Source organism: Prionailurus bengalensis, chromosome B1 (assembly GCF_016509475.1).
Source record: "Prionailurus bengalensis isolate Pbe53 chromosome B1, Fcat_Pben_1.1_paternal_pri, whole genome shotgun sequence".
Lineage (NCBI taxonomy): Eukaryota > Metazoa > Chordata > Mammalia > Carnivora > Felidae > Prionailurus > Prionailurus bengalensis.
In genome coordinates, this window is record NC_057344.1 from 41,221,846 (window position 1) to 41,237,817 (window position 15,972).

General features: G+C 48.0%; 1 protein-coding gene across 4 annotated transcripts in view; it reads right to left on the reverse strand.

The window, feature by feature from the left end:
* Positions 1 to 5,970: 5,970 nt before the first annotated feature.
* The window catches only part of GPAT4 (glycerol-3-phosphate acyltransferase 4), a 33,605-nt gene continuing 23,603 nt past the window's right edge, over positions 5,971 to 15,972 (reverse strand). For 3 of the 4 annotated variants that reach the window (XM_043563361.1, XM_043563370.1, XM_043563352.1), the window contains 6 exons: positions 15,376 to 15,491; positions 14,233 to 14,288; positions 13,599 to 13,684; positions 9,120 to 9,248; positions 8,953 to 9,032; positions 5,971 to 6,971 (listed from right to left, as the gene is read on the reverse strand). In XM_043563361.1, coding sequence (XP_043419296.1) covers positions 6,863 to 6,971; positions 8,953 to 9,032; positions 9,120 to 9,248; positions 13,599 to 13,684; positions 14,233 to 14,288; positions 15,376 to 15,491 — 576 coding nt within the window. In that variant the 3' untranslated portion in view covers positions 5,971 to 6,862. The remainder of the gene's footprint in view (positions 6,972 to 8,952; positions 9,033 to 9,119; positions 9,249 to 13,598; positions 13,685 to 14,232; positions 14,289 to 15,375; positions 15,492 to 15,972) is intronic. The other variant, XM_043563380.1, reaches the window with a different exon arrangement.

Consider the following 15,972-nt stretch of genomic DNA (forward strand, 5'->3'; position numbering starts at 1 on the left):
AAGAAATGATATTGAAGCTCCTGGTTATTCTGTCCATGTTTTTATTTAATTCAGAAAGTACAGCCGAGAAGTTAATAAATGATTTTCAAGAGGGGTGATAAAAGATAAATGCCAAGGGTTTGCAGCACAGGACCAGGTGACTGTGGGGGTGGGGTTGTCTAGAACATTCCATGGAAAGACTTCACGTTCATCACCAGGGTGCCAGGGACAAGGCAGCGTGACACACAGAGCCACCTGCCAATGGAGAGTTTATCAAGTTTAGCAGGCCCCCTGCCTCAGGGAGGTGGCTTTGGCAACATCGGAAGGACAAATCAAAGGTGCCGACATCCCAGGGAGAGGAAATCTGGCTGTGGGCAGGTGCCTGGCTGCAAGGACAGTCACAGACCGTGAATTCCTGCCCTTGTCGGGGTCAAGACACATGGCTGCAGAGCAAGTGCGCCCTTCCACAAAAATCCCCAGTGCTCTTGGGGAAAGGAGACCCAATGTTGTGTGGGAAGCAGAAAGCAGAAGTGGAAGGAAAGGTGACAAATTAGTGTTGAAAAGGGCACCTGCTTCCATTTCTCCTGTAGGAAGCCCCTCTGGCCAGCATCCCTCCTGTTCCCTGAATACTCAGGGACACAAGCCCCAGAGGCAAGGGTCCTTTGCAAGTGGGAGTTCTGTGGGCCAAGGACTGTTGCATGCCAAAGAAAAACGAAATTTGCTAGCCGAATATTTTTTTAGACATTTTGCAAGATGCACGGCCTCCCTGACAATTTTTAATGTACTAACTGCCTGGTCCAGTGAGCTGATTAATTGGTGCTGGAGAGATCAATAAAAAACAGAAAATTAAAACAATTTTAAAGTGATTAAGTAGTTTAACACCTGTCTCCCGTCACGTCAGCGCAGGAAGAAAAATAAAGCTGGTGTCGAAGGGGCCTCCTGAAGCAAGAGAAAACAGCGCCTGCCTCGGAGAAATGACAAATCACAGCTGGCGGATCAATCTGAGTGCAGGCAGCCCTTCCCCAAGCCCACCTCGGCGGCAGGAACCAGAGACCCCCAGGAGGCTGGCACCTCCCCTGGTGGCTCCTTCAGAGCCACTTCTCAGCTAGGGAGGAACAAGTCTGTCCAGACCCTGAAAACAGGGCAGGAGGGAGTGAGGGGAGCTGAGGAACATCTTGGCCTAGAACTCTGGATGGGATGAGGTGAGAAGGCACCAGCTAACCTTCTCCTGACCTCCCTTCCAGCCAGTCAGAGCTGAGTCTGTGCTATGTGGAGGGGTTCAAAGGCAACGAAAATGCATTTGGAGAGCTGTGGGGTCAAGACAGGGAAACGCACAGTCAAAGCTCTCTAGGATTAGCTTCAGGGCTCCACCCTTACTCCCTCCAACCTCCACCTTCCCCTGGCCATATCTACAGGTGTGCAGATACCTGCTCTGATGGCTCAAATGTCCCTTGTAACTCCTCCGTGCCAGCCTCACTCTCTTTGCCCCCGTCAGCAGCTTCAATGGAAGCTGAGTCACTCCTATCCCATAGTTTACTGTATTTGACTCCGAATCACCAGAAATAAATTCACGGAGCTCAAGAAACCCTAAGATGGTTCTTCTCCAACTTCCCCACCAAAGTCCTAACAGCAGAGTAGAAAGAACGTGGACAGGAAAGTGAGGGGGAATTCACAAGTGGAGAGGTAAGCCCCCAAGCGAAACATTTCACAAGTCTCCTGTTTTACCTTGAAAGTGGACTTGAATTTTGCACACCCAAAATGCAGAATATACTAAATGATACTCGTGTTCTGGCACACCACTACACCTCCCTGGAGGTTGGGCTCAAGCCTTAGGCTCAGGCTGTGAGCTCCTTGGGAGGGGAGCTAGACCAGCCTCCAGCACTTGGGGGTGGGATGGGCCACGCCCCTAAAAACCCACATTATTCTCACCTGCTTGCTGGGACGGTCACACGTTTGTTTTCTGCTCTCTAGCTTCCTGTTCGCCTTCAAGGTTCCCTTGAAGCTTTCCCCACCAAGACCAGGATGGAAAAGGAACTCGAAGCAACAAGAGAAACCTTGCAGCACGTTCAAAACATTAAGTTTTAAACATGTTTAAGAGTGTGATCTAAACATTAAGTAACATAAAATGTTTAAGAACATCAAAGCCCTCAGCTGAACTTCTTACTAGCAATTCCCACTTTGTAAGCCTCCCTATTAACACCTGTCACACTAAATAGGAATGGAAAAGGAGTCACAGCAGTTAGAGGCCAGGGTCAAGGAGTTCCAACTGTGAGTTTTAAAGTGTTTTACTAGCCAGATTTTCCTCCTTTCCCCTACTTCCTTTTGGGCTGGGAGCTCTGCTTCTGTATTCAGTGTTTGGGCCTCTCTGTACACAACAATCCATTTGGGGCCTCTCTGTACACAACAATCCGTTTGGAGCTGTCTTAGTCTCGAAGAAAACTTGTCAAACGCTATACAGCAAATTTTATGCCAATGACAAGTCCACACAAAGAGATTTCCAGTTGCTTCGGCTATTGGCCCGCTTTTAAAAATCATCCATACAGCCAAGATCTCCACAAGATATAAACTATCTCTCGGCACTTCCTGCCACACGCTGTGACTCTGGAGACTGGGCCGGGGATGGAAGCGAACAGTCCCCACCATCCAACTCTTCTCACAGATCCCAGATGCCTGCTTGCCAAGGGGGCACACACCCTCCGGGTGTGGCTCTCAGCCGGAAGGGCCGAGTGCAGGGCTGGCCTGCGACACCGCCCAGGCTCCATGCTACCCACAATGCCAGTGAAGGGCCCAGCCCAGGTACCTCACTGCTCTCGGAAGCAAGCACAAAGTTCTTGACGCGGCGCCCTCGGGCCTGCGGCTGCTCCCTGTAGAGTAAGGATCAGACTGACGAAGATAAAGTTTCCCCGGGCCCAAGTTCCAAACTCGGCTGTTTTGTTTCTGTTAAAATGCAATTGTTTTTCTCTGGAGTGTGCGGTGACTGCTCGGCGTCAGGAAGATGTATGAAAACCTCCACTTCAATTCAGCATCCCTTTTCTCCCAGACAAACACGGTCGGATTTTAATAAATCAAAGAGCCACACTGTTTAATAAAAATTTATTGACTTACAAGTGATTATTTATCAAAAGACCATTAATAGCAGGTGCTGAAATGATGTGTTACTGGGTGGTGCTGGGGAGACTAATAGGAAATCAATGCAGCTGGCCGGCCAGAATGCATATGAGAAGCCCACCCCTCCATCGGCTAGCGCAATTTCACCGGCAAAATACACCAGACGCTACCCCTGGTGCAATGAAAAGTTCCCCCTTTTTATTTATCGTTTACAAATGAAATGATCAATACTTTTAATCTAGAGCAAAATTTATTAACTTTCCCATCGGAGAGAGACATATTGACTGGGGGGAGAGGAGGTGTTAGTGCAGTGGAAGATGGATGGCTGGATGGTCGTCTCTTAGCCTGTCCAAGAGCCAGTGTGCACGCAGCTGCCCTTCCAGCCCACAGGTCCCAGGCCACACGGGGCAAATGCGACTGGAGAAATCGAGTCTGGCCACCAAAGAGGCACGGCGGGCAGGCATGACCTGTGACACAGTGGACTCGCTCACATGTCACGGATGTGGGAAGCACCTGTCCCACAGACCACTGAGTTTCTGTGGTCAGTTTCGGGGAGGAACAGCAGGGTCTGCAGACCCAGAACACTTCTGCAGCACAGCAGGGTGAGATGCTGCTGTGAAGGGCTGGCACAGGATGGTGCCCGAGGACTGGTCGCTGGGCTGGGCTGGGCATTCAGGGCTCTGTGGAGCGCTCCCTGCCGCCTCACAGCCAGCCTTTTTTAATCTCTGAAGCGCTGCAATAGCGAGGGGTGGGGAGCTGACACAGTGAAGAACCAAGTTCCGAAAAGTTGGTTCTATCGTCCACGAGGTTGCCATCCCAAACCGCCCCATCAAGCTGAACTTGCTATCTCCGGCGTGGCTGGCAGCCTTCTCCTGAGCTTCCTCTGACAGGGGAATTTTACTTGCCTGTTTTGAAAACTCCTTCTCTAACTAGCCGGGCGAGGGGGCGGGGGTATCTCATATTTGAGTGAAAACAGCTGATCTCCACATTCAAACCTGCCCGGCCTCACTTCACCCGGACACCGGGGCCCCTCTGATGGAGTCAAGTTTCACCAGCCCTGATGTTTTGGAGAAATCAAGTGGATACAAACGGACGTATTTCTGAATTAGATGGCTTTAGAACTTAGAGCTAAAGTTTGAGCCATGGGTTTAAAAGTTACAGACACTTGAGGTGGGAAGAGCTTTGGAGGCCATCTAGCCCAAGCCCTTAACTGTGGATCAGGAACGCAAGAAAAAGACAACGGCAAATGAGTAGCAGGTTAGGAAGTGGGATTAGAAGCTGGCCTGTGCTTACCCCACTAATTGATGCCGTTAGTTTTATGCCAGGGTCATCCTCATTGTTGCTAGGATCCTGAGGGCAAGAGTATTCTGGACTTGACATTGCCTTACATGTTCTTCCTAGGTGGTGTGAGGTTTTGCAACTCAAGACCCGGCCAGCCATCCCAGATGGAACTCCTTCCTGCCTTATGGATAATGCAGGGCCTGCAGGTCCCCAGTTCAAGAGGATGGTGTAGCCTGAGGACTCTCCATGCTTGTGACAAGCACTAAATAAAGTTTCAGAGAGTGCTTTTTTTGAGGTGTAATGCACATCTCTGCTCCTAGTAAAACAGTAGACTAATCCTAGCTTAGTTCCTGCTAGTATTTCTTTTACACAGCAGTGACTCTAACCCCAGCTTTTGTAACACTCCGCCGTGCCATCAGCAACAGATAGGCCTGTTTTAGTAGTTTCTTATTTTCTCTCATTGTTTTCAGCACACCGATGAAAACCATGATGTAAACGTACTGAACAGCAGACAGCTTTTAAAAAAATAACTTTTAAAAAGGGAACTTGATCTTCAAGACCAATTTTAAAGATCATCCCAGATGGTTGTTAAACACGAAACACTATAAATATCGCCTCCTCTAAAGGCTGAAAACCACTGTTTACTCTTGGTAAAACAGTTCATAAGAGGCTGTTCCCTACAGTCAAAACAGTGTTTTTATTTGAGAGAAAAATAATCTTTCACTGGCTAGCGAGGTGAAAGGTAAGAGGAAAGGGGAGGCTAGGAAGGGAGATAAAGGAACAGGAAGTAGGTAGGGCCAGAGTCAGACTAAGGGCAGAAAAGACAAAGTGCTATCACGTCAGTGGCTCAAGAGCAGGGCTGCCCTTCCACATCATCCCGTCACAGGCCAGAGGGTGGCCTCGGAGAGGCACCGCTTACCACAGCTGGTGCAAATCCTGAAAGGTGTCATGACCATGCTGGGGGGGCCAGGGGAGGGAGTGGGGATGGATGGATGGATGGATGGGTGAATGCTGGGGATGAGGCAACTCTCTCTCTCGTTAGGTATATGAAATTGGTAGACCCTAGAAGCCAGAACTGGTGAGGGTTGCTAGGCTTCAGACCTGCCCTCACAGTGACCGTGGGTGGATGCAGGGACGGCACGAGGCCTGCGGCTCTCCTCTGGCTGTGTGGGAGCCCACACGCAGCCAGAACCCACCTGGCCCCCTCACTAACCCTTCCAGAACCTCCGTTCCTTCCTTGCCCCCATAGGTCCTTGTTGCTTTCCACCGTCCTTCCATCCAGACTGCCTGCCTCATCTGCTTTGTCCCCAACCCCAACAAACAGCGCCTCTTCATACGCCTCTAATCCCACTGCACCTATCCGCGCAGAAATCCACAGCTCATCTGTGCTGGAAATTCCAAGTTAACCAGACAGATATGCAAATATCCAATAGGAGCAGTAGCTCCTTCTGAATAATACTATTCCTCAGTCCAGAAGTCAGGTGGATTCCCTACAGTCTTGGGGTTATGGCCAAGTCAGAGACCTGTAACTGCTGTTAAGAGACATGTTACTTAGGGCTGCAGCCAGGGGAGACAGAGGGAAGGGAAAAACCCCTCGGATCATTGACCATCAGAGACAATTTTATTGACTCACAGAAACAAACCCAAAGCCCTCTGCAGCAGCTCTGAGCTCAGACCTTGTCCTGCCACGTTTCATGGACCTACACTTGTAACACTGAGCAACTTGTCCTTCAAAGTAGCACTTCAATCCCCACAACAACCCTGTGAGGTAGGTATCACCACCCTTCCCCTCCTGAGCCAGGTTACAGATGGGGAAACTGAGGCACAAGTTAACAGAGAGCAAGTCACATGGGAGTTCAGGGTCAGCACTGGAGCTGGAACACAAAATGACTCTTGGTTCCCACCACATGCTAGTCACCGATCACCTTGCTTCTCAACGTCCCCTCTGGTGACTGCCCGTGGCAGCAGCACAGGAATGAAACCCCGCTTTGCTGAGAGCCCCTGCAGACAACAGTTTTCTTTCCATCCAGTCTGCAGAGCTCCAGGGTAGGGGTGATGTTCAGGCCAAAGCAGGCCGCACCGCCTCGGTGCTGTCTCCTTGCGCACGGGTGGACCCCTTCCCCAGCAGAGCCCCTGGCACGTGGCACCCACAACAGACCGAACACGGGCCCACGGCCGATTCTTCCCGACCACTCAGTCCCACATGTGTGCAGGTGGAGAGGGGACTTTAATGGCATTCCTCCAATGGACTCAAGAAGACAAGAAGGGTGTCCCATCCCGGGCAGCGGCCCCCAGCGGCGTCCGCTTCCGATGGCAAGCCCAGGGGTTCCCGGGGCGGTCCTGAAGAAGCTGGAGTCCTGGGCTCCAGGGCGGCCTGAGGAGCCCTGCAGGTGGCAAGGACGCAGCAGTGGGGGTGGCAGGGGGCGGTGGCAGCTCCAGCTGGCTCGCGGGTCAGGCCCGCGAGTGGTGGCTCTAGCCAGCGCGAGGCGCGGGCTCAGGACCGGCTCCTGTCCTCATGGTTCCCAACGATCATCTTGCTGTACAGCTTCTGCTGCTCCTCTTTGAACGTGTCCTTCACCTTCTCCCTCTTCAGACCACCATCCCTGATGGGAGAAAGGCTGGTGTAAGAGCAAAGGAGGCCTCCCGCCCACCCAGTCACAGCCAGCAGCAACATGCTGCTCCAAACCCAAGAAGAACCTGTCAGAAACAAAAGTACCCCATGGCTCTCTCCATCCCGAGGTGCCGTCAGTAGTGAGGCTGCACGCCCCAACTCCACCGTTTCTATTATAGCTCTCACTCTTGCCCTGGGGTCAGAACTCCCCATTCATGTTCAAGGCACTTTGTAATCACTTCAACCTACCAAGGAGTTTACAATTCTTTCTGCCAATTTGCCCTCACCTTACAAAGGATACAGGAGGTATTCTGGGATCATGGAACGTGAGCCAAGCTTTAAGAAATACTGAGACTATAATGAATCCGCACATCTGATCTGTGGGATAAAATCTGTAAATTCAGACCCAGGGATTCTGCAAATTCATGCCAACAACAAACAAAGGGAGCTGCCACTCCTGACTTCTTCTGTGCGTGAGGGACAGTGCTGCAAAGGAAACCAAGTCACTCTCAGGGTCCTGGGCTGACGACCCTGGCACCGCTCTCTAATACCTCCCAATCAATTCCCTATACTTGGATTTGCTTCTTCAAAGTCCCACTCCCATTCGTCACCCCAACTGCTCGCCTACACCCTAGAAGGAGCATCTCTCACCTTCAACAACTAACGGAAGCCCAAGTCCACCTTCAGGCTTTCCACTACAGCTTTTTTCCCCTTTGAGTTATGGAGGTGGCCGTGGCAGAGAAAGTCTGGATGGACCTTACGCTGATGCCCTTACCATCTGCTGCCCATGACAAGCCATGGCAAAGGCAGTCACGCTGGTCGTTCTTAGGCCTTGTGGACAGGGCATGCGGGCAGTGAAAAACACTCCAGCTCCAGCAGCCTGTCAGACCGGAGTTCAAAGTCTGGCTCCACTGCTTGCTCTGTGACTCTGAAAACGGTTACCTGACCTCTCTGAGTGCGGGTGTCCTGTTTGTAAGATGGGAGTAACAATGCTCATACTGCAGGCACCTGCTGTGAGGACAGAGTGAGCTCGGCACCTAGAGCAGCCTCAGCACAGCGTCTGGCTGATGAGGAGTGTTCGATAAGGGAAGCAATTTTTAAAAGGCCATACCTGAGAGCCATGCCATCACCTAAGAATCCACATGTCAGTATCAAATTTGAATTTCTACATTCTTTCCCCGTAATGCCCACTTTAGTCAAATGCCCTATAGAACTCACCCTTGTGCTTAAAACAAAGGGTCCTAGGGCATGGAATGATTTCCCTGAACCAGCATTCCTCCCGATCATAGTCCTGTAATTTGGAGGCTAACTATCGCATATTCTGGCATAAGGGTCCACAACTATGGCCTGTGGGCCGAATGCAGCCTGGTAACTGTCCTGATAAAGTCTTACTGGAACACAGGCATGCTCCTTTGTTCACACAGTCTCTGGTTGCCGCCACACTACGATGGCACACTTAAGCTGTTACAACGGAGACCACATGATCCACAAAGTAAAAAATTTACTGACTCTACAGAGAAAGTTTGCCAACTGCTGCTCTAATAGGTAACAAGCCAAATACAATAAAGGAAACTTCTGTCTTTCCAAGGATAGTCCAGTTTTGCCAAATGTACAAGATCAGAGAGCCTAGTGCTTCTATGAAGTTTCCAGACCAGCATCAGGCCGGCCCTTCTGAAGGACCAGGACTGCCTGGTGTTCTGGTAGACTAACACAAACCCAGAAGGTACACAGAATCGACTGCTTCAGTCTAGTCATGCTGGGCTCTGTGTTCCCCAAAGTTAGGGCGGCATGGACTACTTCTGAGTTGACACCAGGAGAAAGGAGTCAAACTGTTCACTCTCCAAGGCTGACATGCTGAATTCTCTACAACAGGGAGAAGGCGGATTCTTTGTAAATGGAGTCAGCAATTCAGCTTCTGCTTCAGAAATTCCCATCCTGCTACACTCAGCTGATAAAACCCGGCTCTGACTCACCAAAGCAGGTCCACGAGCCCTCCCTGCCTGGCAATGGCCGATTTCACCCTATTTGCAAACTGGACGGCATCTTCATCAGTCTGTGAGAAAGAATAAACGAGACCACTCAACACAGGCTGATGTCACACAGATAGAAGTGAAGACTTCTGCATGGTGTGGGGACCCACCTCTCTGGTCATGGGAGGCAGGTACCAAACACTGCAGACAATGGCCCAGCTGGTCATCATTCTCAGCAGGTACGTTACCATCCCATATTTGCTGCTGTTCCAGAAGGCATCACCAAACTGAGGGTCATACTGAAAAAGAGTGGAAAATTGGATGGTAAGAAGTCAGTAGTTCAAACGAGGTGGGTTGTCAACAGCAACTTTTGTGAATACATCACCTGGGGCAGTATCAGTACCAGAAAGCCACACTCAGACCCCTCCATGAACACTTCTGAAATGATTCTACACCTGGGCACTATGACCTTTAGCAACACGAACCCCCTGATTGACTCAGATTTTGCTGTGGATCATTAGGGAGGACTCCCTGAACCGCCTTCCCCCAACAAACGTCCTCCTTCTCTTTGATCCATTTCAGGTTTTACTCATTCATGGGTGTATGTAGTTATTAACATGTTTAAGCAGATCCAAAACCAGAGAAGAGGATTAGACACTCCCATATCTCCACTCCCCAGATTCAACCATTACCGACATCCCACCATCCCGCACCCGCTCACAAACCCTATCTCCAACAATGGTGTCCTTCACTCCTCAATGCTTCTACATGTGCCTCACTCAAACAGAGATACCTTCTCACATCATTGCCAAGTTTTTAAGATCATTTCTGGTGCTCCGGACCAAGGAGAAGACAATTACAAAGCTTACGCTATGCTTCTGTAATTATACCTCTAAAAAGCTAATGATCTGTTTAAGCGGGAGGCTCTGATCTGATCATCACATCGCCAGCATTCTAGAGGGAACAGGGGTGCGACGGCTCACGAGGCCACCACACGCGTGCTGCCCTCCCTGCCAAGCGGCAGGCTCAACAGAGACTTTCTTTTGCCAATGACTCTAGTGGAGGCTAAGGCTATACTCCAGTGGTATCTCGTGGGAAAAGTGGCTGACACCATGACCCGCAGTCTCACCAACAGAAGAAGAATTTAAGCAGCAGGTAAGCAGGGTTGGGAGAGCTGTGCAAGCTATCAAAGCAGCAGCAAAAGGAACACAGTCTTTGAAGACAATGACTGAACCAAGTGTCCTGCAACTGCCAGCACGTGTCTGAAGGGCTCTCACAGACATGACACCAGACTGTAATTATAGTGCAAAGACGGGGACCAGAATGGGGAAAATTAGAAAGAGGCAGAATCTCAAGAGTTCTCCCACAGGACCTAGTTGCCACTGTGTCAGAAATACCCCTTCTCTGCAGAAGCTCGAGAAGGAACACCAGCAGGGACGCTGTGGAGACTAAGGCACTTGACAGGCTGGGGCAGGATTTGAACTACACAATCTTTTTTAAGGCTCTCCAAGCCACTTTATGATTCTCAGAACAGAAACTGGATAATTATGCCTAGTTGTGGACCTGACTATAGGAAGGAAGACATTTAGATTAAATTACAGACTCAACTAAGAAATTCAAATTTATAGAAAGCTTTGTGAGTTTATAGTATAATAGCAAAGGGAAATAAAGGAGAAGAACGAGTTTTAAATAGAAGCTAATGTTGAAAAACTGCACAGAGAAACGAAACTGTTCAAGCATAATTTTTTCCTACATTTGAAACAGGCATCCCTTTGTATGGCCATCCCTGATCTATTACTTATGGCTTGCAATTTATAAACAGAAAGAGTTACAAACCCCTGTTAGAATCTCTCTGCAGCACTATCACCAACAGCCAAATTAAGGAAAGAGCCCAAATGTCCTTCGACAGATAAATGGATGAAGAAGATGTGGTGTATACATATAATGGGGTACTCCTCGCAATCAAAAAGAATGAAATCTTGCTAATCTGCAACATTGTGGATGGAATTAGAGGGTATTATTCTAAGCAAAATAAGTCAGAGAAAAGACAAATAGCATATGGTTTCATTCATGTTTGGAATTTAAGAAACACACCAGATGAACACAGGGAAGGGAAGGAAAAATAAGATAAAAACAGAGAGGGAGGAAAAATAAGAGACTCTTAAATACAGAGAACAAACTGAGGGTTGCTGGCGGGGTGGTGGTGGGGGATGGGCTAAAGAGCTGATGGGCATTAAGGAGGGCACTTGTTGGGATGAGCACTGGGTGTTACATGGAAGTTATGAGTCACTGGGTTCTACTCCTGAAACCAATACTACACTGTATATTAACTAACTTGAATATAAATAAGTTTTTAAAAAAAGAAAAAAAGAGAAGCTAATGTTTATGTTTTGAAGAAAGTGGTGTTACATTTTATAAGCACTATATGGATAAAATAGTTGATGTTATGTGTGCCAGCACTTTGTTTAGAGTTGATTTTCTGTTCCATGCTGGGCAGACACTGTTGAGAGAAAAACAAAGCAAAAACTCAAAATAGTAATAAATTTCTCAAAGTCAAATAATGGTTTAATTTTGGTGCAAATGTAGTAAGAGCCTTGAAATTGCTAAGATTGTCCAAATTTGATTACCAATGAAGGCTTTATAACAACTAGCAAAGTTTTAGAGCAAAAGGTTTTTTTTTTTTTCTGTTTTTTGTTTTATTTGAGAGAGGAAGAAAGCTTGAGTTGGAGAGGGGCAGAGGAAGAGAGAATCTTAAACAGGCTCTACGCTCAGTGGGGAGCCCAACACGGGGGATCCATCCCACAAACCTGAGTTCATGACCTAAGCCAAAATCAAGTCGGATGCTCAAAGGACTCAGGCACCCCAAGCAGAAGTTTTTAATCATAAGTGTTTGTTAATAAATTTGGGGAGGGAATGAAATTATATGTAAAATTTACATGCCTTTTGGGGCACCTGAGTGGCCCAGTCGGTTAAGTGTCCGACTTCAGCTTGGGTCATGATCTTGCAGTTTGTGGGTTCGAGCCCTACACTGGGCTCACTGCTGTCTGCACAGAGCCCGCTTTGGATCCTCTGTCCCCCTCTCTCTGCCCCTGCCCCATTTGTGCTCTCTCAAAAAATAAACGTTAAAAAAAAATTTTTTTTTTTAAATTTACATGCCTTTTTCTTTGGAGAAGAGCCATAACTGCCCAAAGGGTCCAGGTACCCAAACTTGTTAAGAACCACTGCTCCACAGCAGGGTTCCCAAACCAGTGCATCAGCAGCACCCAGAATGGGTTAGAAATGCAAGTTCAGAAACACCCAGCAATCTGCATTTTCCCAGTCCTCCCAGGTGATGTTGACGCAGCTGTAAAGAACCGACGTTCCGGAGTGAGCAGGGACAGTGAGGAAGGGCCTCCTCTAGGAATTTGTTTCTTACGAGCATGTACAGAGCAGCCCAGGATCCCTAGTACATTCAAATGCAGGACGGCATGCACATGACACAAACACCGCTCCCCAGGTTCTTCCCCATAGCAGACACAGCTAATGGACTGTTTTCTTTCTTGAGTTCCCAGAGACAGCACCCTCAACAGGTGGCTTACGCAGCCCTGACCCATGGATCAGTTAGTTAGTTACCCTACAGCCACTGTTCATGTGCCATTCCTGCACTGGAGCTCTGCCTCCCTAGTCAAGGGGAGGGCTGGTGAGTGTTCGCTTACCCAGGAGAAACCCCTCTTCCTCAACTGCGCGAGCTGTGCTGGCAAAGTGACAGTGATTCTTTCAAAAGAATGCTCTGCACACAACAAGCAGACCCTTGCAAAAGTATAGAGACTAAATTCTAAGTATAACTGACACAGATTTACTCATTGTTTCACCCTGATCTGAGATTTCAACGTCAATACTTTAAACATACTGACAACAGCCTGTGGTGTTTAGAAACCACAGTATTCTTTTAGAAATAGTACAATGTAAGTATTTATAAAATCAGATGGACGTGATGGGGGGGCAGGAAGGAGAAAAACGAGAAACTGACTGAATTCTATCCTCCCAGGTAAGTCTGAGCAGTTAGAGGTACAAGCACCCGCAAGGTGGGGGAGCAGCCTAGACGAGCTCTTCGGGTGCATTTCATTTTCATAAGCTGTTCCTGGTACAGAAAATGACACCACAGCCCAAGCTGTGGAGCTGTCTCTTCCTTCAGTGTTAAGAACACATCTGTAGCCATCCGTGCTGGCCTCTCCACCAACTGTACAAATCCAGCCGGGCCACACCCTCAACTCCCTGCGGCAAGCCTCCTCTTCGAGTGGAGTACCTTGCATTCTGGGTAGGTTTAGGAAGAAAGATGTGATAAGTGGGGGGGAAGGGTGGTGACAAGCAAAGCTTGTGAAGGGTCCCCCACCTCCTGAATCTGGTGGTGGCAGCGAGGTGTGGGCTCCAATTGGCTGTTCCTCATTCAGCCCCTCCCCTGCCCCTTCTAATGGGCTGGAGACTGTGAACAATCCCACGGTCTCCTCCTTCAGCACACTCTACCCACACTAGCCAAGCCCAAGCTGCTCCACTGGAGGATCAACCCACGAACCAGTGACACCAGCTTCTTCCTCCCCTTTCTCTTGCTGTGTCCCATTCATGGCATCTGCGGTAACAACCACATGTCCCCTCAGAGGTCTTGCTTGTACCTTGATAGCAACAGGGTAAACTGTGGCTCCAATCTCAAAACTTCCTTTTTTGAACATCATCACTGATGTATTATTGATGCAGGTTCCTAAAATGCAGAAGAGAGTAAAATGCTATTTCTTTTGGTCCTTTACCTCAGAGACTAGGAGTTTAAGGACTAAATACAATAATAAAACCTCTTCTAATGGCTTTTCAAACAGGATAAATCTGTCATCTCCATAGCTTATGGATGAACACCTAAAAGGGATAAGCAAGACACTGTACTGTTTCTTACTCTAGTACAAGATCATTTTCCCAATTAACACACCCAGATTAGATAAAAGGCCAGAGCCACTCAGTGGACTTGGGAGGTCTCAGTAAGAATCTACATGAAGCTGAGATCCCACTGACAATACTATAGAGGGGATTCCTGCATTGGGAAAGGTCACACTATGGCCCTCAGTCCAAATTCTGAACTTTCCTGAGTGTTCAGTCCCACAACAAATTTTGAGGGGAACTGAACATTATTCGGTGAAAACAGAGAACCCCTGCAAGGGTTGGGGGACTTGGTCTGGGGTGACAGCAGAGTCAACATCCTGCATGGCCTTCCCACCCTCCCCAACCAGAAACTCTTTGCAGTGATCGACCCCTTCTTACCCTCTGGGAAGATGAGGATGGGTAGCTTGCTTTTATCCTGCACATGCTCAGTCAGTCTTTAGAAGAGACAAATAGAACAAAGGTTCAGACAGCCTTATGTCCATCATCACCAAATGCACTTATAAAACAACCTATGCAGATGTCACAGGGGATGTCGTATATGAGTTAACAAATACGACTATCTTTTACAGACCCACAGTCTAAATTGTATAAAGACAAAACTTATGAAGACACAGAAAATCAGATGACTACTATTTAACTCCTACAACTATCGAATGCAGTCTTAACATCTATGTAGAGGACACTGCTCAAACTTGGGGCTACTAAAAGAATGTGCCTGCCACAGGGCCTTGAGGACAGCACCCTCAATAAACACCTGTTACTAGACTTCTGGACTTCCTAACAGCCATGCTGGGTTGGACCTACAGTCCACCTGGCTTTACACCATCTCTGAGAGATGCGGTAAAGGGAGTCCAATGGCAGGTCCATTTGCCCTGTGGAATACCGCCTCACCTGAGTCTTGCTGCTCTCCATTCCCTGCAAAGCTCTCACCATTGCTTACACCACATCTACCTTTCTTTCAAACTTGAAAACAGAGAAGCACTTGGTTCCATTGCCTTAAGTTGGTTTTTATTTGTGATAATGAATTCACCTTGAGATTTCAGATAGCGTTAAAAGTTCATATGTTTAGGGGCACCTGGGTGGCTCAGTCGGTTAAGTGTCTGACTTCCGCTCAGGTCATGATCTTATAGTTGGTGGGTTGGAACCCCGCATTGGGCTCTGAGCTGTCAGCACAGAGCCTGCTTTGGATTCTGTGTTTCCCTCTTTCTCTGCCCTTCCCTTTCTCATGTTCTGTCTCTGTCTCTCAAAAAATGAATAAACATTAAAAAAAATTTTTTTTAAAGTTCATACGTTTATCACAAGGAATAAAAAACGTTAATTAATAGACGTTACTAACTTGACAAATGATACTAGGCTTTCTATACTTTTTATATTCCGTATTTTAGGGAAAAAATGTTTTACTATGAAAGCAGTCTAGGCTCAGTGTAGAAGACACTGTAATTCCACTGTGGAGGGATAACTACCCCTAAAATGCATACATTCTAACTGGTCTCACGGAGCAATGGCATTTCATTGATTTACCTTTTAGCCACCAGGTGGCGATCTTTCACTTCAGAACGCTCGAACCAGACGTGCGGGCAGGCCTTCACCATGGCTCTCTGAATCACACCCATGAGTCCCCCGTGCACTTGACCCACCTAACCTCACACAAAGGAATAACTGGGAGTGAAACCATCCTCACACAAATCCCCCACTCTGTGGAGAAAGCCCCAGATCCCAAAAGGAAAGAACCGCAACCTCTCACCCTCTAACATTTTATTGATCAACACGTTTCTCACTATAAAGACACCATTGTTAGACTCCCTGAATCTTGCATTTGCCTTTTAATCAGCTAAAGCAAAAATATGTAATTGAAAACACAGCTGAAAGCCCTAAAAAGAATGGAGCTGAGCAATACCTCGTGTAAAAATGCCTTCCCTGGTTAGATTGTCCAATGCCCTTGAACCCAGTCCTTTCAAATCCTTCCCTGTCCTTCACCCCTTTCCGTGGTCTACCTAAACATCCAAAGTCTAATCTCCAACCGCACTCAGTTACTCTGCTCAGAATACTTCCTATCAAAGTACCGAGGAGTTCTCAAAGCAATAGAAACAAAGGCTACAATCTATGTTGGGGCCCACA